At 40.0% G+C, this 23,978-nt stretch overlaps 2 protein-coding genes across 3 annotated transcripts; both read left to right on the top strand.

Annotated features, from left to right (window-relative positions):
- The first annotated feature begins 1,341 nt into the window (after window positions 1-1,341).
- LOC148021581 (ribosomal RNA small subunit methyltransferase G) lies at window positions 1,342-19,002 on the top strand. 2 transcript variants are annotated; one of them, XM_087697000.1, is made up of 5 exons: window positions 1,342-1,590; window positions 1,713-1,817; window positions 1,923-1,993; window positions 18,317-18,449; window positions 18,533-19,002. In XM_087697000.1, the coding sequence occupies exons 2-5, from the start codon at window positions 1,743-1,745 to the stop codon at window positions 18,761-18,763; spliced, it is 510 nt and encodes a 169-aa protein (XP_087553126.1). In that variant the 5' UTR covers window positions 1,342-1,590; window positions 1,713-1,742; the 3' UTR covers window positions 18,764-19,002. The 2 variants fall into 2 exon arrangements, with proteins under 2 accessions (XP_087553126.1, XP_087553127.1); XM_087697001.1 differs by having other exon boundaries at window positions 1,353-1,590; window positions 18,523-19,002.
- Window positions 19,003-19,149: 147 nt separating this feature from the next.
- Window positions 19,150-22,764, top strand: LOC148021580 (uncharacterized). Its single transcript, XM_087697002.1, has 2 exons — window positions 19,150-21,294; window positions 21,465-22,764. The coding sequence occupies exon 1, from the start codon at window positions 20,074-20,076 to the stop codon at window positions 20,500-20,502; it is 429 nt and encodes a 142-aa protein (XP_087553128.1). The 5' UTR covers window positions 19,150-20,073; the 3' UTR covers window positions 20,503-21,294; window positions 21,465-22,764.
- The last annotated feature ends 1,214 nt before the right edge of the window (window positions 22,765-23,978 follow it).

The raw sequence follows: 23,978 nt of genomic DNA, 5'->3' as shown, positions 1-23,978 counted from the left end.
GTTGAGCGGCTTCTGATATTGCCATATTTGGATTGTTTAGCATGTGGTTTTCTGGAGGTGCAGCATAGGGCATACATCTAATGTTTTTGTGTTTTGGCCCCCTTAGATGGTCTTGATCCAAAGATCACATTCTTTGAGGATCCCTTGCTTCTTTCAATATCATGAATTCCTTGATTTGTTATGCTTGGTTAGGGTGCATAAATTGCACCTAGGTCCGATCATTGCCTCATGTTGTGCTAAGGTTCATACACCATCTTCAAATATGAGTGAGCATCATTGCTATTTTTCAAATGTTTGTTTAATATTTCTAGTCATTTCTCTTGATAAGAACTGTTATTTGTGTCTTTTCAAGTAGTAGACAGTTTTATAAGACCAATGCCACCTCCTTAAACATTTTAGCCATTCACATAATTGATCTACCAATTGTTTAATGCATGCTATAGTTGAGGTACCATTGGTTTTTTAATTAAATATGTTTTCGAGAAAAAAAAATCTTTTTAAAACAAGATTGGGTGGACTATCATTTGTAGCATTTATTTTCCTTAACGATTCTTCATAGATTGCTTAGCACTAGAGTGCATTTATTATGTTACTTCAACTTTTAATAATTTCATTTTAATTGTGTTATCTTATTTGCAAATACATTGTATATTTGGGGATGTTTATCGTTATCTTTTAAATCATTTAGACTATCGAAGTGAGGTTTAACAACTCTTGACTTTGTCTACTTTGGTCACATTTTGTATATGTCTCTTTTGTGTTCTCTTTTACATATTTCATTACGAATTCTTTTGACCTAAATGGATCCATAATTAAACCATTGTCATTAACATGTCAATATTTTTGGAAAACCAAGCCTATGAAATATAAGCAATTTCACAATTTCCCTTTTGCACAATATGTATGCTTGAAATTGAGAGGCCCTTGTAGGATAATACTTAATACATTGTTTGAAGTCTTCCTAAAAATAACCTTGAGAAAAAAAATTGTATTGCTCACCTAAAAATTAGCCCCTAGTAAGCACTAATTGTCATTATGCCATATAGATAAAGAGATGTATTAACATCTATAGATAAAGGTGTAGAGAGAGAGAGAGAGAGAGAGAGAGAGAGAGAGAGAGAGAGAGCACATTCAACAAACACCTCACAAGTAAGTGCATTATTGCATGTAAAAAGATATATGTCGTATATTACAATGTACATGTGTATATGATTAATTACATGCTTATGTGAATACTTTTAACAAACAGTCTATTCACATAGAGTCTTGTATATTAGGTATGCAGTTGTTCATGGAACAAATGGACTTAGAATTGATAGCATGATTATTTCCAGCTGCTCACAAAAATGCAAAGCGAATAAGACTAAAAAGGTTCATGAACTTGGCAAATTCACATACTGTGCAACACAAGCCACGAGTAGATCTTAGCGAACCTGGCCTGGCCAGCAAAGGATAAAGCTGAAAACATACTTGGCGAAAACTTGTTCCGTGAAGAAGTGTTTCCAAATTTCCAATCGCACGTTGCTCCCGTGGGGTCGGAGTCTGTCGACACAGTTTGGCACATCTCTGTGTCTATTCGAGCTTTTGCAGGCAATTTCTACCAATCCTGTGGCGTCGGTTCTCTCATTTGTTTCTTTTTTTTGGTGGAAACATGGCAGATTACGGAAGAAGCAGCCTCCTACTAATTGCTACTATTGGTCGGATATGCACAGTGGCGCGTCAGCGGAGGTCCTGAAAGACCAATGGACACTGATTGCGAGGACAAGTACATATTGAAGTATGGACCTTTGGAGCAGGATTTCGAAGAAATGCAAGCGGTGAGGAAATTAAACGAGCTTCTGCGTAACGCTCATGAGCTTCGTCGGATCTATAAAAATGGATGCTCACGAGCTAGAATTGTTGCCTGTTATCATATCCTTCAGGAGTTTCTGGAGGCTTCATGCCAGCTGAGAAGGGCAAAGGAAGCAAAACTACAACTCCAAGCTGAGGTAAGGTATGTTTTTCTCACATTTCTCTGGCAGAAATCTGGTCAAATATTCGGCCGAAAGGCTAGCCATTGCATTCGTTACTCTTTTTCCTTCTGGAAAAGTTTATCAGAGTGTCTTTGCTGTGGCCCCTGTATTCTTTTTTTAATGTAGCACTATGTCTTTCATTTTGGCTGAGTGGGTAGGTCTTTCAATTCGCATATGTAAACTAAACTTTCACTCTTCATTGAGAACTTTTCTATTTGTAATCTCGATAAGCTAGAGGATCGAGATAGATCTCAAGTACAAACATTGTGAGACATGAAAGGCTAACCACTTTTGTGGTACCTTGTAGCACTGTTTTACGTTTGGCGAAGTGGGCACTACCTACTTTCGTGCCTTGCTCTTGTGTTTCTATTCTCTAGATCTCTTGATCTCTTGGGTATAGCTTGGTTACTGCTCTAAGGTCTGCCCAAACTGCCTGAAAAATAGTGCTCTATGGCTGAACTTAACTTTCCAAGTTAGCCCTTTGTTGGCTGCATTGGAATACCTACGTGATGGTTTCCCATCTTGGGTTGCTTTGGGTCCCCAACTTACCCTTGTGGACACAAACCACTTTGACCATTTATTGTGATACCACCTTGGGCTAGGCTGTCCTAGCCATTTGCCTTGACCTCCCTTGGCCACACAAATCCAACCTACACAAATTAACCTGACATAATAATACTAGCATATAAAAAGAAACATGGATGGATGAACATCAAGCTCACCTCCTAGCCATAGAGCCAAGTGGCCTTACACTTGAGCCAGCATGGGCCATGCTCTTATCACAAGTATTGTGTTCCATACCATCAGCCCACACTGTCCTAGAGGATTGTGGATGAGATGACATATGGGCCTGTAAGGATACACTAGATTTTGCAAAGAACATAGATTGTGTGTACGAATATGACTAACAAATAAACTTAGCCAAAAACACAAATGAAGAAGAGAAAGATTATGAATGAATGCTGAAGCAAAGTGAAACTCAATGAAGAAACCGAGTGAGGTATGTTACAACAGATCCTCAAGGAGCAGAGGGCTGTCCAACAGCTGCTGTCTCTTGTGGGAGTGGGCTGAGGGATGGAGGATGATGTCTACTCTGACAGGTCTTGAGTGTAGCAAATCACTAATCTTGATGCTGCAATCTGATGAAGAAGCCAAGGCAGTGATGATGGCCGGAATGGATTGCTGGAGGCAAAACACAGCTGTGTGAAGATGGCTGACAGCAAAACAATGATGCCTGGTAACTGGTTGTTGGGCGGCAGAAGGAGAGTAGGCTGAAAGCAAAACACAACTAGGGCAGAGGGCTGGAATGCAAACGTTGCAGGTGAAGGGGAAGAGATGCCAAGCTCAGCAGTGAAAAGCCCGAAGGTAGTAGTGCATGGAAAGCTGACATTGACGCTAGATAGAATGGGGATGAGAGTGGCAATCCCTGTGATTCTCATTTTGTAGAGCTTCTTAAGCCAATTGTCCTAAACAAGATGCTCCCCATTTACTCAAATTTTATGTAGCAAATCATCTCATTGCCCGCTTTGCCAATCTTGATTAGTTGAAGTGTCAGCTCTTACTTAATGCATAGTTACATGACCAATTCCACAAGAGGATGACTTCTCCTCCCTCATCTTTAGAGTGGGATTTGGTTTCTACTTCTTTGGAGGGGCAATAAGGAGGTGCCAAGAATTCTCAAGATTGTAAGGCAAGTTCCAAGGAGGGTGACTCCCCTTGAATCTTCCTTAGACAAAACCCCATATTCTAAACCAGCTTGGCAAAGTACATCAGCAGTCATGTCATGTCTTAGTCTCTTTTTGCATCCATCTTCTAGTTGTGAGCGTTAGTTCAAGGTAGACAAGAATGTTGGAGCTCTGGAAATTGGCACTGGTTGTATTGGTCAGAATCACTTAATTATCATGTCTTATGGCATTAACTTGTTCATCCATCTTCTCTAGCATCTTCTTAGAGGCTTCTACCTTTAGTGTTGGGTTAGAAAAGTTAAATGGACTAAGATAATCTTGTTCATACAAGGCTTAGAATGGAGCCATCTTAATGCTTTGGTGATAAGAGGCATTGTAAGAAAATTCCACTAAGGGTTGTGTTATGCGTTTCCGGCAGCCTCTTGGGCACCTTCCCTAGTTTTACTTGCCCAACATATACATTGCTCTTTTGCTTTTTGTGGCAGATCTTCCATGTTATTTCTGTCCCTTGGGACAGCCATGTGGCATCCCTCTTTGCTGTTTAGGCAGCCCATGGGCTGGTGGCTGCTTGTTTTGGGTTCATGCGACACTTGTAGCATCAAGTTGCCCTATTTTAGGGGCAGTTAGTCCTATTTCTTGCAGGTTGGCAAGTTTTCAAGCTACCTCTTTTATATAGGCTGCCTCCCCTTTGCCATCTGCTACATTAATGAATGTAACTTATGGGGAAACAACATGAGAGATGACCATCCGCGAGACTTGGGCTCCCATATGGGTTTGGGGGGACTTAGGAAGTAAGTGAGTTATAAATTAGTAACTCTCTAGGAATTGATGGCTGGCAAGAGTAGACACGTTTGATCACCAAGTAAGAATTAAGGCCCAGGATGTTCCTAAGATGACATTTCGTACTAGATATGGACATTATGACTTTTTAGTGATGCCTTTTGGCCTCACAAATGTACCAGCTATATTTATGAAGCTAATGAATAGTGTGTTTCGACCCTATCTAGGACGCTTTGTAGTAGTCTTCTTGGATGATATCTTAATGTTTAGTAAATCAAGAGAAGAACATTTGGAACACTTATGGTTAGTATTCCAATTTTTAAGAACCCATTCCCTTTATGCGAAGAAAACTAAATGTGAATTCTTCACACAAGAGGTCAAATATTTGAGACATATTATCTCGAAAGAAGGAATCAAGATGGATCTAGAAAAAGTAAGGACAATTATTGAATGGCTATCTCCAAGGAACTTGGAAGAGCTGCAAATCTTCCTAGGTTTATCTGGATTTATCGTAGATTCATTTAAGATTATGCTAAGATAGCTGTTCCAATGACGGACCAACTTAAAGGGAAAGGGAAGAGCTTTAATTGGGGAATAGACCAAAATGAAAGCTTTGGAAAACTTAAGGTAGCTATTGCTACAGCTCCAGTACTATTTATTGTGGATCCCAATAAACCATTCGTGGTTGAAGTTGATGCCAGTGATAGGGCAATAAGTTGCTTTTGAAAGCAAGAAATTAAACCGTGCAAAACGGAATTATTCTGTTTATGAGAGGAAGCTGTATGCATGCAATGAAGAAATGGAGACACTATCTATACGGTGCCAAACTTTTGATCTTGTCGGATCATGAAAGCATTAAGTGGCTTAATGACCAACCGGATCTACAAGGGCGTAAAGCGAGATGGGCCGAACTCCTTCAAGAGTTCGACTATGAGATAAGGTATAGAAAAGGAAAGTACAATATAGTGGCTGATGCACTCAGTAGAATGTCCATCATAAATGAATTGAGTTTACTCAATTCACTTTTGATTTGCTTGAATTCTCAAAAGGGAAATGCTAGGTTGATCTGGCATATTCCAACATATGGGAAGTAATTGAAAATGGGGATCCAAATAGAAGGGTCTCCACTGAGGAAGGAACATCTGAGGATGTTCAACAAGAAAATGGAGCATCAGGGGTTGCTCAAATGGGATTCAAATGGAAGAATTTTGCCATTGATAATGGTTATTTACTCTACAAGGGTAGGTTATGTATCCCGAAAGATGAAGAAATAAGGCGCGAGATACTCTTTGAGTGTCATGATACCCCTAGTGCGAGACATCCAGGAGTTAATAAGACTTAAGGTCTTATTAAAAGGCAGTTCTATTGGCTTGGAATGAATAAGGACGTCCTTGACTATGTGGTCAAATGTAAAAAGGGCTAGGTTAATAAAGCTGGAAGATTGAAAATGGGAGGACTTGTCCACCCATTAGAGATTCCTTCGGGAAAATGGAAGAGTATCTCCATGGACTTTATTGTTAGGTTACCCAGGACACAGAGGGGGGTATGACTCTGTGTGGGTGATTGTGGTAGGTTAACCAAAATGGCTAGGTTTATTCCAACTTCAACTGATGTTAAAACACCAGAATTGGCAAGATTGTTCATAGAGAACATATACCGATTGTATGGCCTTCTGGCAAATATAGTTTGTGATCGGGATAGAAAATTTGATAGTCAATTTTGATGTGCTGTATTTAGGAAGTTGGATACTAAACTTAGCATGAGCACGGCGGAGCACTCGCAAACTGATGAGTAAACTGAAAGGGTTAACCAAATCCTTGAAGATATATTGAGAGCATATGTAAGTAAAAGGCAAACTAATTGAGAAGAGTATTTACCGATAGTAGAGTTTGTATATAATAGTGCCAAACACTCTTCCACTGGATATAGTCTATTTATGCTAATGTATGGGTTTCAGCCCAGAGCTCCTTATGCAGTAGGAATGTATAAGGAAAAGGTTAAGGCAGCAAAAGACTTTTTGGAGGATATGAATAATATGTTAAAATTTGCTCAAGAAAATATTAAGAAAGCTCAAGACCAAGCTAGAGCTTATGCAGATCCTCACCAAAGAGACATCTCCTTTGAAGAAGGGGAATTGGTCTATCTTAAAGTGCCTGGACAAACTAAAATCATGAAAACGGGACGATGTCCAAAGCTTTCACCCAGGTATTGTGGTCCTTTCACAATACTCGAGGGTGGGGGAACATGCTTACAAGCTCTAACTACCTGCTGGTAGTAAAACACATCCAGTTTTCCATGCAAGCAAGCTAAGAAATAAGCTGGGTGATATGGATAATCTAGTCTTAAATGATAAGATTGAGGAGCTATTCAGTGACCAATCTATTCCACATGAACCTAAAAGAATTTTAAATGTTCGTAATAGACGAACAAGGCATACTATTTATCAAGAATGTTTGGTAAAATGGAGAGATTCTTCAGAAGACAGTTCAACATGGGAGCGAGTAAGCACTTTAAGAAAAAGGTTTCCCAATTTACAGTTAGATCTTCCAAGTATCGTTTTCGAGGATGAAACCTATTCTTAAGGGGGAGGAAATGTTACATTAATGAATGTAACTTATGGGGAAACAGCACGAGAGATGACCGGCCGGGGGACTTGGGCAGGCTGTACAAGGTTCGGGGGGCTTAGGAAGTAAGTGAGTTAACAATTAGTATAACTCGCTAGGAATTGACGGCTGGTAAGAGTAGACATGTTGGGTTCTTCCGGCATCTTCTTGAGAGTGGCTGGGTAGCAAATCGAGAGTTCTCATGCTTCCTTTTTGGGGCGATTGCATAAAGACAGTCCCGCAACACTATCAAGATCCTCCTTGTCAAGATCCCTCTCTAAAATGAGGAGAGGGAGAAGTAGGCGTAGTTGAGCAATATTAATTAAGAAACATGAAGTAAAGAAACTAAATGTAAAAAAAAAACTACAACTCATTGGATATTATTAATTAAAAAATGTTACGTAAAAAAACAAAAGGGCATTTAATGTTGGGGGACTGAAAAATAAATTCAATTATTTCTAACGTTTATGAAATTGGCTAACATTTCCTAAAGTTAGAAAATGCATTTTGTGGCAACTATGGTCCTTATGTAGAGTATAGAGGTATTGATGCTACAATTAAAGAAGTGGAGCATTTCTTTTATTGGCCTTCTTTGAGACACAATGTTGAGTAGTTTGTCAAGATATGCATCATACGTTAGAAAATGAAGTACGATAAACAAAAGATGCTGGGTTTGTTGTAGCCCTTGCCTATTCCTGATAGGCCTCAGTAGAGCATTGTCATTGACTTTATCTTTCAGCTTTCTAAGACACCTACGGGGAATAATGGGATAGGGACTGTTATTTGTAAGTGCAGTAGATCATTAGTGATTAAGACCCTGGGATGACTAGTTTACTTTAGAAGGAGTAGTTTGAAAACATGGATACCATGCTGAAATTTTCTTCATCCTTCCATCTACAAACAAATGGTCAATCAGAAGAGGCAAATTCTACAATGCTTGATCTCTTGAGATACTATGTATCTGAGCATAAGTCACAGTGGGGGCAATATTTATCCTTAATAGAGTGTGCATACAATAATACAGTGTATAGTTTCACTGGCAAAGCTCCATTTGAGGTTGTTGAAGATGACAAGAAAGTGCCCCTCATTTTGCACACAAAGGACAAGATGTCTGAGGTTAATCGTTATGCGGAAAACATGGATACAACCCATGCAAAGGTTGAATATACTCTTCAAAGGTCTCAAGACAAGCAAAAGAAGGTAGTTGATTGCCATAGACGTTCTTTGTAGTTTGTAGAGGGTGATTATGTATTGCTGTCTTTTGAAAAGGCAAGTCTGAGAAAGATGAAAGATAGAGAGAGATTGTATCCAAAGCTAAGTATGAGATATTAGGGGCCTTTCTAGGTGTTGGAGAGGATCAACGATATTGCTTATAGTATGAAATCGCCTCCACATTGACTGACACACATTGCCTTTCATGTGAGCTTGTTGAGGCCTTTTCATGGTGATGTGCTTGAGGATGTATTTGCTGAAATTCAGCCAAAGGTTGAGGAGTTGGATGAGATATTGGTACCTAGGCGGATTTCGGCACATAAAGAGAGAAAGATCAAATGTAAAGTTTCTAGAAGATAGTGGAGGTTCAAAATTATTTGCCAATGATGATAAGTGGATGGAAGAGGATGACTTGGCGGACCATCCTTAATTGTTGCACCTTTATCCCAAGACTTTTCAGTTAGAGTAGACTTTGGATTGGGCTCAGTTAGGTTCAGCAGAGTTGGGATCTAGAGAAGATAGCACTTCCACTCCTCCAGTGATGGACAACACTCATGTATAGTGGATCTTGGACGTATTCAGCAGGCATCCAAGATAGTGAGCTGATAGTATGTCTGCCATGAGGTTACTATTCAGTGTACTAATCACTGCAATTTGGTATGTAAAATGGTATAGTGTTCACTGCAGCTTTGAAACTATAATTTGCATTAGTTTGCATCATGTATGATCATCAGTTGTCAATAATATTCAGTTGGTTTTATGGGCAGCAGCGTGTTTTATAAATGCCATTGATGGTCCAGCCATGATTTATACTCAATTTTAGTTTTGCTATGGTTATTTGGCTAGAACAGTTGAGATATGCTACTGAGAAATGCATTCTATGGGTCTTTGGCAGCAGGTTTGGATTCTCTATGAGTCTTATGTTATGGTTTTGTTGGCTGGTAATTTTTGGGCAAGGGTTTGACACTAGCATGGCTAAGCAACAATGGCCAATGTTGTTTTGACTATGATACCTTTCTGGAAATTCCAGTGCAGTATGCTTTTTTGCTTTGGCACTTGATTAAAGAGTTAATCACATGTGCAAATGTGACTTGTACATGTGAGAAACAAGTTAGTTATTCCACAATGTGGGACCGGATCTCGAGACATCAGTTGGTGCCAAAGGCAAAAGTTGTAACAATTTATGCTAGATAGGTATTGTATTCTATGTGATCCTCCAATCTATTCTCATTCTTTCTCAGTAATTTCCGGCAAGATCAGCCATTGGAGATTGAAATTTTTACTAATCTTTGTTATAAATCTTAATTTACACAAAAAGTTAGGGTTTGACAGCTAGCTCAGGAAGAATGCTCAGAAATTGAAGGCATAGAGACTTGAATTTCAATCTTTGAAATTAGGGCAATTTCAAGAGATTCAAGTGGCTCTTTAGGCACAAACATTCAGGGCTGAATTCGTTATCCAAGGAGCGCAATTGAAGGCCAATCCCCAAGCAAACCAAGGGATAAATTGGTTTTAAGATGTGTTAGTCATTTATGACAGCAAGCGGCACTTGGATCAGTAGAGGAGATTATAGCATCTTAGTTTACTCCATCCATTTGCAATCAAAGATAAAGAAATACCATGAGGGGTGCTAGTTTTAGGGCAAATAGGTTGTCCATTGTCCAAGAATAAGTGGTAAATTGTGCATTTTTATTTATGTGCTTTAAATGTGTGCTATAGTTATTGATTAATTAGGTTATTACCACCCTCTCAGAGGAAGGCTGGTTTCTATTGACCAATTCTGAGTTCAAAGGAGGTGATTTGAGGCAAAAGCCCCAAATTTTGGGTGTCATAGAGCCCCAATTATTACAACATAGTAGAAAGAAATTGCAGAGATGCTTACTGAATTTACGTTGAATGTTGTTCAATGATGGATGAGTTGTCATCCATCTTGAAGAATTTGCCAAATTGGAGATCAATTACAGTGAATTTGTTTGAAATTGTCAAAAGTCCCAAATTTTACCTATAAATTGAAGAGAGATTTGAGAAATTTGGTAAAGTTTTTGCTTGACTAATGTTGGATGTTGCACCTAAGTGGAATTGAGCCTTGATTTTGATAAAATTTGGCCATATTGTAGAAAAGGCCCAAATTTATTGATGTAGTTTTGGTGAAATTGAGCCCAAACAGTGGAAACCCCCTAAATTTTATGAATGCTGAAGTTTAACTTTGGCACTTCAAAGAAGAAATTTGATGCATTTATGAGAATCCCCAAAATCTAGAAGATGAAATTTGGTTGAATTTGAAGAAATTTTCAAAAAACTCCAAATTTTATATGAAATTGTGCTTGACTAGAGGTTAGGAGTGTAAATAGAGACCTTAGAGAAATGAAAGAATGAATAAATAATATTTTCAAATGAAGTTTGAGAATTTTGAACTATCAACCAAGATGAAGATGCCCTAGGGCGGTAGGTCTCCGTGTTGACGTGGCACTATCGGCAAGTAGTGTGAAGGTTAGTGGATCTAGGTGATGATATGGCATGTGGGATGGAAAGGTAGTTGACTAGTTAAGATGATAGGGTTGCGTAGCAAGTCGGAGTGCTGGAGAATGTAGTGATAGATAGATGGCAAGTGCAGGTTAGTGTGTCCCAAGTACAACAATTGGGAAGGGAGTTGGTTAGTTCCAAGGCAATGTTTAGGAAGTCATCAACACTCAACTGGGCAGCTACAACTACTGTAGACAATGGAGGCACACAAGCTGTAGGTGGTATAGATAGGTCTAGTGATAATTGTGTAGGCAATAGAGGACAGTGTATCCTTGGTTGAGACAAGGTGATAGCCACAGAAGGGAGCATTGACGTACACGATTGCACAGACAAGTCAAAGGTGTAAGCAAGAGCTTCAAGGTGGTTGAATCTTGATGTTGATGACATTCACAATATAGAAAGATCGAATGACGTTGACAATGGTGGCATGGTGACACTTAACCATCAAAAGCCACTAGTCAAGGTGATTAAAGCTGGCATGATGACAATGGCTTTGTATAGTAGGTAGTCGAGGTATGGTGCTCAATGGCAATGGCTGCGATGGAGGTGGCCACAAGCAATGGCAATGACTGAAGCCACTTTGATACCAATTTTGGCCTAGGTGTGAAGTAGTTGTGCATGATAGATGTGTTTGAGAGAGAGAGAGAGAGAGAGAGAGAGAGAGAGAGAGAGAGAGAATCAATGCATAATGATACTCGATCACAAAAATGTTAGCGAATGTACCAATGAATGAATGAAACTACAATGTTAGAAAGTCCAAGATGAAAAATGCCACACTTTTTTCATAGGGTTGCACAAAGTGTCGTGTCATAGAAAAACCCAACTCTAAAATGACTTAGTCGTCATAAGAAACCTTAAAACTAGTGACACTTGAGTCCTAGACAAGTAAGGGTGACAACTGTCATAAGGTGATAATTTAAAGACACTAATGATCTTGTAAGATGAAAAAAGGGGTATCAACGCGGATTCAATGAGATGACCTACATGGGGTGGTTGGGTGGTTTTGGGTTGATATGGATAGGAGCCAAGGATCCTTTTCCCACAGACACTCGCTAAAGAAAATTTGGAAATTTTAAAGAAAAGTCAACAGAAAAGCTGACAAAAAAAAAGTAATTGGGCTCCCGATGGAAGATAATCATCACCTTTGTAGTCTTGGTAGGTTCTTGGGACTCCACGAGTACCCATTGATCAATACCATGGTTGCTTTGGGGTGGGATCTCTTGGGAAAGAAGAGAGGTAGTTCTTCATAACCTCTAGTCTTGGTAGCTATTACAAGGACATGAAATTTTATTGCTTTGCTTAGCATTTGATAAAAAGTTAATCAAATATGCTAATGTGACTTGTATATGTGAGGTGCAAGGTTAATTATTTCAAAGTTTGGGACCTAGGACCCCGAGATATCAGTTGGTGCTAAAGGCAAAAGTTGTAATAAGTTATGCGTGACAGGTACTTGGTGGTACCCGATGTTAGAGTCTAAAGGTCAATAATTGCTCAAGGATACTTGAAAGATAAATTGGCGCAGCAATTTAATTATTGGTTGGTGGAATTAATTTTTTGAATGCTAGGATAATTATTAAATCAAATTTCAGAATTAATATTGTGAAAATTAATTTAATAAGATGGATAATGCTGGAAAATGGGATTAGAAGGTTGCCATGTGGCAAAATTTGCCCTTGCAAGTGGAAAAACGTTTTTAGGGGCTAGTGGAAGTCTATTCCAACCATTGTAAGAGATAAAAAGGTTGTTAGAGAGTAAGGAGAGGTTGCTAATGTGATTTGTAGCTACCAAGGATCAGTCCTAGAGCATCTCCAAGAGCAGGTAGCAGCAGCCCAAGGTCCTTGCGGTACAAATGACAGTATATAAAAGGGGGCAATAATCTTTTTGGCGGTCCTAAGTTGTAGGTGACATCTTGTATGGCTGTTTGAACAAGGTAGCATATATTTTTTCAGCACTCTGAAATTTCTCTCTACAGCATTTTCACTCATCCCCCAGTCATCTCTCAAGCTATCTTAGAATTTTCCAATAGTTTGAGCCATGTGAGGAAGAGAGTTCAGTCAATCTTTGCTATCAATCCTATTTTATAGCAGAAATTAGGGTTTGACAGCCACCTTAGGATGCATGCTCAAAATTGAGAGCTTAGGACTTGAATTCCAATAGCTGAAATTGAGGAATTTCAGGGAGATTCATGAAGCCAAGCCAATATCAAATTTGGGGCTGAATTTGTATTTCAAGAAGCAAGATGAAGGCCAATTCCCAAGCAAACCAAGGCAAATTGGTTTGGAGGCTTGCTAGTAAATTTTGATAGCAAGAGGCACTTGGAGTAGCAGAGGAGATCAAAGGATCTCAGTTGTACTCCTTCCATTTGCAATATAAAATTGGGAAACACCACAAGGGATGCTAGTTTTGGGACCAACAGGTTGTCCAATATCCAAGATAAAAGTGGTAAAGTGCGCATTTTCAGTTTACATGAATTTATACTTGCTGTAATTAGTGCTTAATTAGGTTATTTACCACCCTATCCGAGGAGGAAAGCTGATTTCATGGTTCCATCGCCGAGATACCATTAATTTCCTTGAATTGGTGGACATGAGGCACTTGATTGAAGTTCAGAAGCTTTGCTATAGTGTTGAAATTGTATTTAGCTGAGCATTACAGCAATAATATATTTAGATAGTGAGATGGGATCAAGCAGGGACTCTCAATTTGAAAATTCGCAAAGTGTTGGGCAAAATGCAAGGCTTGATCCTTGACAAGGCTTACAGCATGGACAATAAGTTGATAATGTTGGTTTAGACTAACATATGGATCCTTCTAGGTATTTAGAAGTTGATGATTAGCAAGAGGAAGAGAAATTTGATGACTGGTTTAAAGATCAATTGAGGACAATAATGAAATGTGTGTACAATTGGCAAAAGATCCTTAGTTCATATGTTTTTAAACCCCATAAGGGAGAGGAGCAAAGGTAAGAAGAGGAGATTGCCTTCAAGAGCTTCGAGACAACAAGGTGCACCAAAGGAAGAGCCAATACAGTAGCATGATGTTCCAAATGTGGATAGTGAGCATAAGCAAATGATGCATATGCAAGGCCACCTTAGTAGTGCCAATCCAATGGGTTTTGAACAGTTGGGTATGTAAGCAATGATGGGGCAGCTAGGGTATTGTGGTGGTGGTGTCACTAGTTTCCATGCTATAGTTTGTTAGGGTCCGCATACATGGATGTATGGCACAACTCCTTATGGTATGTAGCAACCAATGCGTGGTGTGCAAGGCTCAATGTATTGGAATATGGTTGGTAGTATGCAAATTCCCATGCACAATCACATTGCAATGGTCCAAAGTATGCAAACAAGAATGTTTCCTAACGCATTTGGTGCTCCTAGCATGTCAGCCACACATGAGGAACTAGTTAATTCAATCATATTAGGTAAGTTGAAGTTGCAGCAATGTGAAAGCTTAAAGCACCGCAATGCTCAGAAAAAGAAAGACCTATAACCTAGTGGAGGTTTTGAGGCAAGTAAGTTAGAAGTAAAGTTTCCATATGCTTCTTGGTAAAGCTTTAGCATTGTTTCACCAATAGATGTGAAGTAGATGGAAAAGAATGACTTGGTAGACCATTCTCAGTTGTAATTTTATCAATACATCTTTCAATTAGACCCGACTTTGGTTCTTCAAGCTTAGTCAGGTTCAGCAAGCGGGAAGTCCAAAGCATTGCTTGATACTCAAGGGAGAAGATAGCACTTTCACTCCAGCAGTTTTGGACAGCTCTTGTATATAGTGAATCTCGAATGTATTCAACATGCATCCAAGGTACTATGTTGATAGTATGTTTGCCATGGGGTCACTACTTAGTGTACTAGTCACTGTGAGACGTATATAGATGAGTATGGTAGTTACTACGGCTCTGAGACTATACTTTTGCATTAGTTTGGGATCAGTTTGTTGTGAAAAAAAGGAAAAGGTTAACCACTTTGAAAAAACTTTAAGAAAAGATTGGCGTGATGAACACAACACGATCAGTTGGACACGAGCTTTTGCCTAAATTTTGAGATTAAATTTCGATCAGCTTGAGAACCTTTTATGGTCACTTCTGGGATTAGTTTTGCATCTGGTTTTATATTAGGTATTGATCGGTTTGGGATCACATTCGTAGTAGCTTGTGATCATTGATCAATCCTCTGATGAGTTTATGGTTAGATTATGCTTAATTTTCAATGGTTTACAGTTGGTTCCATGAACAACAACATATTAGTAAATGCCATTGACAATTTCAGCCATGGTTTATATTTTATTATGATTGTTAAGTTAGAACAATTGAGAAAAATAAGTTATGGATGTATCCAATGGGTTTCTAGTAACAGTTTTAGACTAATTTTCAGTTTTATGTTATGTATATGCTGACTGGAAATTTCTAGCAGGTTTGGGACTTATGGCATGGTTGGACAATAGTGGTCAATGTTGTGACTATGATACCTTATGGAAATTCCAGTCCAATATGCTCTTTCTTTGGTACAATGCAGTGCAATTGAGGACAATTGCAAAGATTTCATGGTGATGGTTTATCAAGAGGGCATGAAATTTTATTGCTTTTGCTTAGCATTCGATTAAAAGTTAATCAAATGTGCTAATATGACTTGCACATGCAAGGTGCAAGTTAATTATTTTAGAGTGTGGGACCCAAGATCCCAACATAGCAATTGGGGTGAAAGGCAAAAGTTGTAATAAGTTATGCTTAATAGGTATTAGATAGTACTTGGTGTTAGATTTTGGCCTAGACCAATTTATTGGCCACTAATGTCAGCAAGTGACATTAGAGATTAGGCATTAATTAATTGATTAATACCAATCTAAGGGTCAATAATTGCTCAAGGATACTTGGAAGACAAATGGGCCTAGCCAATTTAAGTATTGGTTGGTGAAATTAATTTGTTGAGTATTATAATAATTATTAAATCAATTTTTAGAATTAATATTTTGAAAATTATTTAATAAAAAGATAATACTCGAAAATGGGATTAGAAGACTGCCACTTGGCAAAACTTGCCTATGTAAGTGGCGAAAACGTTTTTAGAGGCTTTTGGAAGTCTATTCCAGCCATTTTGAGAGAGAAGAAGGCTATTAGAGAGCAAGGAGAGGCTGTTGATGTGATTTGTAGCCAGTAAGGATTAGTCCTACAACATGTGACAACAGTTTGGAGCCCTCTAGGAGCAGATGACAGCAGCCCAAGGTCTTTTTGGTGCAGATGATAACATATAAGAGGGAACATTACACTTTCTGGTGGTCCTAAGCTGTAGATGATAGCTTCCATGGCTATTTGAATAAGGCAGCAGCTGTTTTTCAGCATTTCTCGCGACGAGATTCTAAAATTTCTCTCTACATCATTCTCTCTCATCCCCTAGCCATCCCTCAAGTTATCTCAACATTTTCCAGCAACTTGAGCCATCGGAGGAAGAGAAGGCCTAGGGCTGGAATTCCAACAGTTGAAATTTAGGAATTTCAAGGAGATTCAAGAGACTAGCTAGGTGATATCAGATTTGGGGCTGAATTGGTCCTTCAAGGAGTAGGGTGAAAGCCAATCCCCAAGCAAACCAAGGGGCAAATTGGTTTAGAGGCTTGCTGTTTAGTTTTGACAACAAGAGGCACTTGGATTAACTGAGGAGATCAGAGGATCTTAGTTGTACTCCTTCCATTTGCAATATAAGATAAGGCAATACTACAAGGGGCACTAGTTTTGGGGCCAACAAGGTGTCAAATCTCCAAGATTAAAGTAGTAAAGTGTGCATTTTCAGTTTACGTGAACTTTATGCTTGCTATAATTAGTGTTTAATTAGGTTATTTACCACCCTATCCGAGGAGGAAAGCTAGTTTCAGTAGGCCATTAGGCAGCCAATGTGTTTCGTTTGTTCAATGCCTTGAACTTTGGAATGAGCCCGCTTGGATGAGCTATGCTTTGTGGTTTCTTTTGGTTCAAGTTTTTGGGCGGAGAGGGGTGTTAAACAGTGAAGGGTTAATAAAATTTAACCCCTTTTATAAAGCTCATTAAACATTCCCAAAACTCAAATATCAAATTTACCTTAAGTGTTTTGGTGCCCATATTTCATGCACCTGAAGTGTTTGGGTGCCACCCTAGTTTATTGATTGGCTCATGTGTCTTTAAATAGGGTTCTGTCCAGCCACTTTGCATATTTTGAATCCTTTTGCATCCCTAGTCTCTCCAATCTGTCCATCATCTTTAGATGCTGCAGTGACCTTCTGGAGGCTTTCCACACGTGTTTGGAGAGAGCTACTATCACCATCACTTTAGCCCTCTTTTGACTGTTGTAGGCCCTATTTGAGTGTGCACAACTACTATCGTGATCATTATGACCTGGTTGACTACAACATTCTTACCCCTACAAGCTGCCTTGTTGCTGTCCATTGTTTGGAGCACTTTTTTAGCATCATCTTAATCCACTCTTGCATTTACAGCAAGTTTTTATTAAGTTTTACATCACTTTTCAACATCATCCGGATTTGCATTCGCATCTACAGTAGGTCATTTTTGAGTTTCAGCACTTTCTATATCATCCTCTCCTCTGAGTGGTGGTTACTGCAATTGGGATCTATCTCTAATGGACAACAGACTTCGACACTTCGCTCAGCCCACTCCCTCCAGAGTCATCGGCTGTTTGATTACTCTGCCTTTGAGCATTATGTACATTCATCTCATTTACATTCAGCATTCACTCATTCATCAAATTTTACGCTTCTCCCCTTGTGTGCACTCTTTGCATTTTGCATATTTGTCTGAGTTACTATATTCTTGTTGTGTTCATACATGTGTTTTCTCAATGCAAACCCTATCATATCTTCATAGCCACAACTTACATGTGGAAGGAAGTTTGCCATAATCCAACATACTCTTTCTTAAGTCTAATGGGCTATGAGGGCACCTTGAAAGTTGAACAACTGCTAAATGCGTTCAAAATACACATGTTTGAAGGGTTTCCCCACCAAATTGACATTGGTCAAGGTGCATAGAGGTAGAATCAAGATGATAGCGTTCAGCATTCTCATGTTGTGGCTGATGCGGATAGACCCCAAACTTAGGTCATGAAGATCTTCCTCCATGTCAGCCTTTGGCCATCAAGTTGCCACGGTTCCCATTGCACAACCTCCATACTCATTTCAAGGGACACTGTACTAGTGTCCAGTCTTCCACTACTTTGCCATGACATCATGTGGAAGAATCATGTGCAAAGGCTTCCAGAATGGTGGAGGGAACTAGCCAGTTTGTGTTTTCTTGTCCTGTTAGCTTCTGTATGGGCTGGGCTCTCTATGGAGGAGTGATTGTATTGTCATTGTGCATATGTACGTTTGATTTTTCTTCTCATATATTCAGAATTGATGTCACAGGTTATGCAGAACAATGGGCATGTATTCGACCAGCATGTGCATGATACATAATTCTAAATTTCTATTGTGGAAACATGAATCTTATATGTGCTTGGAACACTTTTTCCAGGCTTTTGAGAAAGCGAAAGGAATTCTTAAAGGAATTTGATATGGATAGACCAAAGGAGTTTGTTTTTGTAAGAGAAAGTGAGGACAGAAGTTATCAGATCCTTAACACAGCTTGGCTGCCAACTGGGCTGATGGTAAGGTGACTCAAATCTGCATTGTCTTTTTGGAGTTACAAAATTTCTAGTGTCTAACTTATAATCAATGCAGGGGCCTGCAGCAGCATCGTCATTGTCAAATCATATGTATATACTTGGTGTCTCCAAGCTTCCGTCTACTACTCCAAGGCACTCTTCAAATGGTGCTCAAAAAACCAAGAAGTTGGGAAAGAGGAAAATGTTACGGTAAAATAAGTTTCAATCAAAGCAATGACTGCTTCTTTTGTACATGTGCTTCAATATCCAATCTCAAGTACTCAGAAGCAAACTCCAGCTTGTGCTGGATAAACTAAGATGCCCAGAAATAGAGAATTACTCCTGAGTATTGTCTTTCCCTTCACAAACAAACATATCCAAGGTCATACTTTGGTTCAGACTATCAGCTGATCCAAAGATGAATGCATTTATTGCACTCCTTATGCTTCAGCATCCAGTTTAAGCTGTTGTATTTCAAACTTGCAATATTCTTACAGTTCCCTTACGTTCAAATCTTTCATACTGGAAAATATACTAGATTTATTACATCACCATCCAGATTAAGAGCATCCTTCTGTTCAAACAGTTTTTTTCAAAATTACTGAGTTGATGAAAAGCTTGGCCTGGTCATGAGGGGCATGTTTCGTTGACTGCATTGTTTTGGCCTGCCACTTTAAGTGCTCATGGCCACAAACCAAGGACTTGGTCATACTAACTTTATATGATGTCTGTAGTTACTCTTAGGACCCTTATTAGTGGTGGCTGAGGATGTTTTGTCACATGGGTAGCATGCTGTTTAGCTGACCCTCATTTGCAATCTAGCTACAAGATAATTCTACAATGCTTCTGTTTGATCAATGGAAATCATGATCACAAGCACGCATCTAGGATAAACAGGGTGTACTGATCGACAAAAGAGAGTTTGAAGTCTGCAGGAGAGGGAGGGATAATTTGGCTTCATGGGAGCAGCATCCACTATTCCTCAATGAAAGGTAAGCATATGGCTTCTGAATGAACGCGGAAGTAGGATCTAGGTTGCTAATGTGAGGTGCCTAAGGCTCTACCTAAACTCAGGCCAGGGGTTTTGACTCTTGAGGCCAGGTGCCACGATGCAGCAATGAACAGCTGCCACAATGTGGCACTGTCGAGGAACTAGAGATGGAGTTGCCCAAAAAAAGGCATTCGGAAGTGTGATTCCTTGTTTTATGGTCTGTGTTCAGTTGTAATCATTCCTTTATGGTTGAACGAGATTTGGTAGTAGCTTCACTGTGTCACTAATGGTAGTGTTTGCTTTACATTTGGTAGCAGGGGTCTGTGCTGTATGTGTGTGGTACTCCAGCATCGACAGCCTAGTATCACTGTGGATTGCTTTAGCATTAGCAGACCACTATCAATGTTTAGATAACTAAAAAAATCACCCAACATTTTCCAAACTGAAGGAACTTTGAAAGAGGAGGTGAAAAGTGGGGGGAGCGCATGGCGAAGCTGACATGTGCTTGTGTTAATGCCTATTAGCTACCCTTCAAGCTGGTGTCAGGAGGGCAAGAGCTAGGGGGAGGGAAGAGAGCGCACCAGCGATGAGGTCCTGAGCCAGGACAGGCTGATTGCGGCAGACCAACCTGAGTGCATGGATTACCTCCAGGCTGCAAAGAGCTCTGATGTCAACATGCAAGTGCTGCAGCAGATGCTTGCTGAGGAGCAGGCCAGGCACAATGCATCGAGGAAGGTGCTCATCTTGGAGTTGGGCAAAAGAGTGCACAGAGCAGCCATTGCTCTCCCCCTGGACAAAGCCAGGAACCGATATGCAGACCTGGTATTGGCAGGGATGCTCTTCTATTTCCTCAGCAGACCTCGTTGGAGGATGACTTCTCCCAGTGGTTCAAGCACACGTATCAAGGGAAAGCCTCGTTGCTCCAATATTGATTCATTGGTAAAGGCTTCTTCATGGTTCTGGTTGGCTCTCATATGGAGCATGATTGGATTCTTGCTTTTGCGGTTGGCCTCAAGAGTGACCTGGTCTACATACACACTCGTGATGCTCCTCCTTCTCACCTGATGGGGTTCTCCAATATGAGTGCCTTGTGTGGGTGTCTTTCCCTGGCCTACCGCCGTGGCTCGACAAGGAGGTTGACACGATTGCACAGGCCCTAGCAAGGTCCTCTATGTTCCCTCCCTTGTGACTATCATTGTTAAACTCAAAGCGGAGAAAAGGGCTTGTGTGCTATGGGACCGATGCAAGAACCACCAGAATTTTTGGAGGTCGTCAACCCACAGGGCTTCGAAGTTGTGGTGGAGGTTAAGTTTTCTTTTTTTCCCGATATGGCCATTTCGCCTGTGCATGCCCTAAGAAATCACTGCAGACTGACACTGGTAACTTTGGAGACCAGCCACTAAAGAAGATCGAGGAAAAACAGAAAGAGTAGGCTGGTAAGTGCCCCTTGGGGAAGGCTGTGGATTTTGGCAAACCAAACAGTGTGCAAATCCCCAAATCCAAAGGAGAGACTAAGAAGATGGAGGCTTCCTGCTCCTGTAGGAATGGGTGTTCAAAGAGCTGTGGGAGGTGCTAAAGCAACAGTGTCATAGAAAGGAAAATGCACCGTCTAAGGAGCCTGGCAGATGCACAAGAGCTCCAAACATAATTCTAATGGATCTCTCAAGAAGGAGGCGAGGAAACTGCTGGTTGACCACAACTTCTTTGCTCCTATTGATGGTGTTGAACTCTTACAGGATGCCAATGATGACTTCTAAACCTAGCATAGTCTCTAGGAAGGTGACGCTCATCTCTTGGAATGTGTGCAGTCTTTCATCCGGAGAAGGGCTAGGGTGTTGCCCTGGGTGCAATGAATATGCAAGTGCTTTTCATTTTTTCATTTTTTCCTTCTTTTCTCTCATTTTTTAAAATATAAATAAATATGCAATATGTGACAAGGTATAGGAGAGGAAATAGATCACTCAGGAAGTGGCTTGAATGTCCATTGAAGACAATCTTTGCTAAGAAGATATTCCTTACTGTTGCAGCCAAAGAGGAACTTGCCCCAAGGCTCTTGTGGGGATCTGGTGTAGGGTCCGCAGTGGCTATTAGTATTCAAAGCACAGGAGAAGAATTCATAGTTTGCAATGTGTATGGCCCCAATTTGTCAGCAGCCAGGGCTGCCCTATGGGCTGATCAAAGTGGGAAATTCAAGTCGGCTCCAACCATCCTAGTGGGTGACTAGAACATGACAACCAAGATGCAGATTGATTACGTGACTCTAGGACAATGTCACGTCAGGAGCGAGAGGCTTGGCGGGATCTTGAGGGCTCTCTTGACCTCAAAGATCTTGGCCTATTGCAGCAAACGAAGGCAGATGATGTGTTTACATGGCACAATAGACATCTGGGAAGCACCTGGCATGCTACTCGATTGGACAGGTGCTATGCCAATATGCATGCATGGTGGGTTGCTAGTGGGTATCAGTTCCTCCCTATCCCTCTGAGACAGCCTCGGACCATATCCCCATCCTGGTTGCCGTCAGGATGATTCTCTGAGATAAGACTTCTAACGGTCCCTCTCCCCCCTCCCCCCTCCCAAGGAAGAGGAAAGATGGGTGGTAGCCGCTAAGGTGCAGCTCAAGGATGGGAGATGACCCCACTTCTCTGATTTTGGGTGGGCAAAATGTTAATCATTGCCTCTGTTGATGATGATATGGGTATTGTGGCCTCTGATGACCAGGAAATTATCTAGGTGTTCATTTGCCACCTCTCTTGGATTGGTGGACCCTTGAGGCTTACAACTATGAAGTTCAGAGTGGAGTTCTTTCACGACAATGTCCGGCAAATTCTTGTGCATGAGGCTTTGCTTCTTGAAAAACCCTTTTCCAAGGAAGAGATTAAGATGGTTCTTTGGGCAATGAAACAGGGGAAGGCCCCAGGTCATGATGGACTTTCCCCTCCTTGAACTCTTCTCAATGTCTATGGGACACGTGCTGATGATTTAGTGAAGCTCAATTTGGTCCATGCTTCAAGTTACCTTGTGGAAGTCATGAACAGGGACCTCATCAAATTAATCCCCAAGTCCTTGGACAAGTGTAAACCATCATTGTGGCAGCCGCTAACGATGCCCCCATGGTATTCAGCTGGTTTTGTGGATAGCAACATATGTTATGATGCCATTGATGTTTTAGCTATGGTTTATGCTATGCTGTGGCTTGATTTTGCTAGATGAGTTCAGCTCATGAGAAATAGACATGTAACATGATAATCTAGCAATGTTTTTGAGAATCTTTGCGAGTCTTACGTTATGTAATGTTGGTTGATAATTTTCAGCACGTGTTGGGCATATGGAACGGTCGAGCAACAATGCACAATGTTGTGTTAACTTTGATGCCTTATGGAAATTCCAATCTAATATTTTGCATTAAATGCATTTGGCAGTGCTATCGAGGGTGATTGTAAGGATTTTAAGAGGGAGGGTTGTCGTGAGGATATGTATTTTTGAAATCTCACTTAACATGTGGATTAATTTTTAATCACATGGTTAAGTAAATGTTACACATGTGAGTTGTAATTCGGATTAGAGTAACTTTACAAGCTTGGAACTTTAAGAAATCATAAGACGTCAAATGTAAAAGTTACTATAAGTTATATTGTACAAGTACTTGGTAGTATTCGGTGCTAGTTGTTGGGTTAGGTCATTCATGTGGATATAAGTGTCAATTGGTGATATTAGAGAAATATCTAATGGTACCTAATACTAATCTAATAGTCAAAGGTAGTGTAGAGACACTTAGGAATGGAAGTTGTCTAGCTAATTTAATTATTGAAAAATTAGATTTTTTAAATCAAAATAATTATTAGATTTTAATATTTAATTATGGATAATGCTAGAAAAACCATGCCATTTAACAAATTTATCCATGAAGGTTGGTGGGAGATTCAAGAAGAGAAAAAATGTGACCATCTCATGTGTGAATCGTAGAGAGCTATTGGAGTCAATTGGAACTATTTTTTTTTCAATTTTTCAACATGAAAGAGCAAGTTGGAAGGCGATAGCTCTTGGGGATTCCAAATTGTAGGTGGCAACATCTGGGTTACTAATGACAGTATTTACTATAGGCAATAGTAAGAGGGTTTTCAATAGCAGATGATGACATCTATATGCTATTAAGACAGGGTAGTAGCTATAAATGATTGATATTATTTACTTCTTTGCGAAGAAAGTTTGAATTTTCTCTCTCAGCATTCCTTCTCATCTTTTGGTCTTTCTATAAGCCTTGCTTCGAAAATTATAACATTGAGATTACTAGAGGTTGAGAAATTTCATATTTCTCTTTTTCAGGTTTGGAAGGCTCTTCTCCATGAGCAAAAGAGGATCCATGTTGCTTTATTTGCTGAATAGGGGCTCTAGGGAAGATAGAAAACTTGGCAGCTATAGGAGAGAATTGTTCAGCAAGGTCACATGGTTGATTGTCAACAAAATGAAGCTTGCTATGGATAGGAGGAGAACACACACTCTCTGCACTAGATTGCTTTGATTGCATGGCAGGAGATTGA

This window comes from Lygodium microphyllum, chromosome 17 (assembly GCF_053477565.2).
Source record: "Lygodium microphyllum isolate KBCC chromosome 17, Lygodium_microphyllum_v1.1.10, whole genome shotgun sequence".
NCBI lineage: Eukaryota > Viridiplantae > Streptophyta > Polypodiopsida > Schizaeales > Lygodiaceae > Lygodium > Lygodium microphyllum.
This window is presented reverse-complemented; position numbering and strand designations above follow the sequence as displayed.

Coding starts and splice junctions, on each gene's coding strand:
- LOC148021580 (XM_087697002.1), top strand. CDS start 20,074: ATGGATTACCTCCAGGCTGCAAAGAGCTCTGATGTCAACATGCAAGTG.
- LOC148021581 (XM_087697000.1), top strand. CDS start 1,743: ATGGACACTGATTGCGAGGACAAGTACATATTGAAGTATGGACCTTTG. Junction 1,818..1,922: donor ATTTCGAAGAAATGCAAGCG/GTGAGGAAATTA, acceptor CATATCCTTCAG/GAGTTTCTGGAGGCTTCATG. Junction 1,994..18,316: donor CAACTCCAAGCTGAGGTAAG/GTATGTTTTTCT, acceptor CACTTTTTCCAG/GCTTTTGAGAAAGCGAAAGG.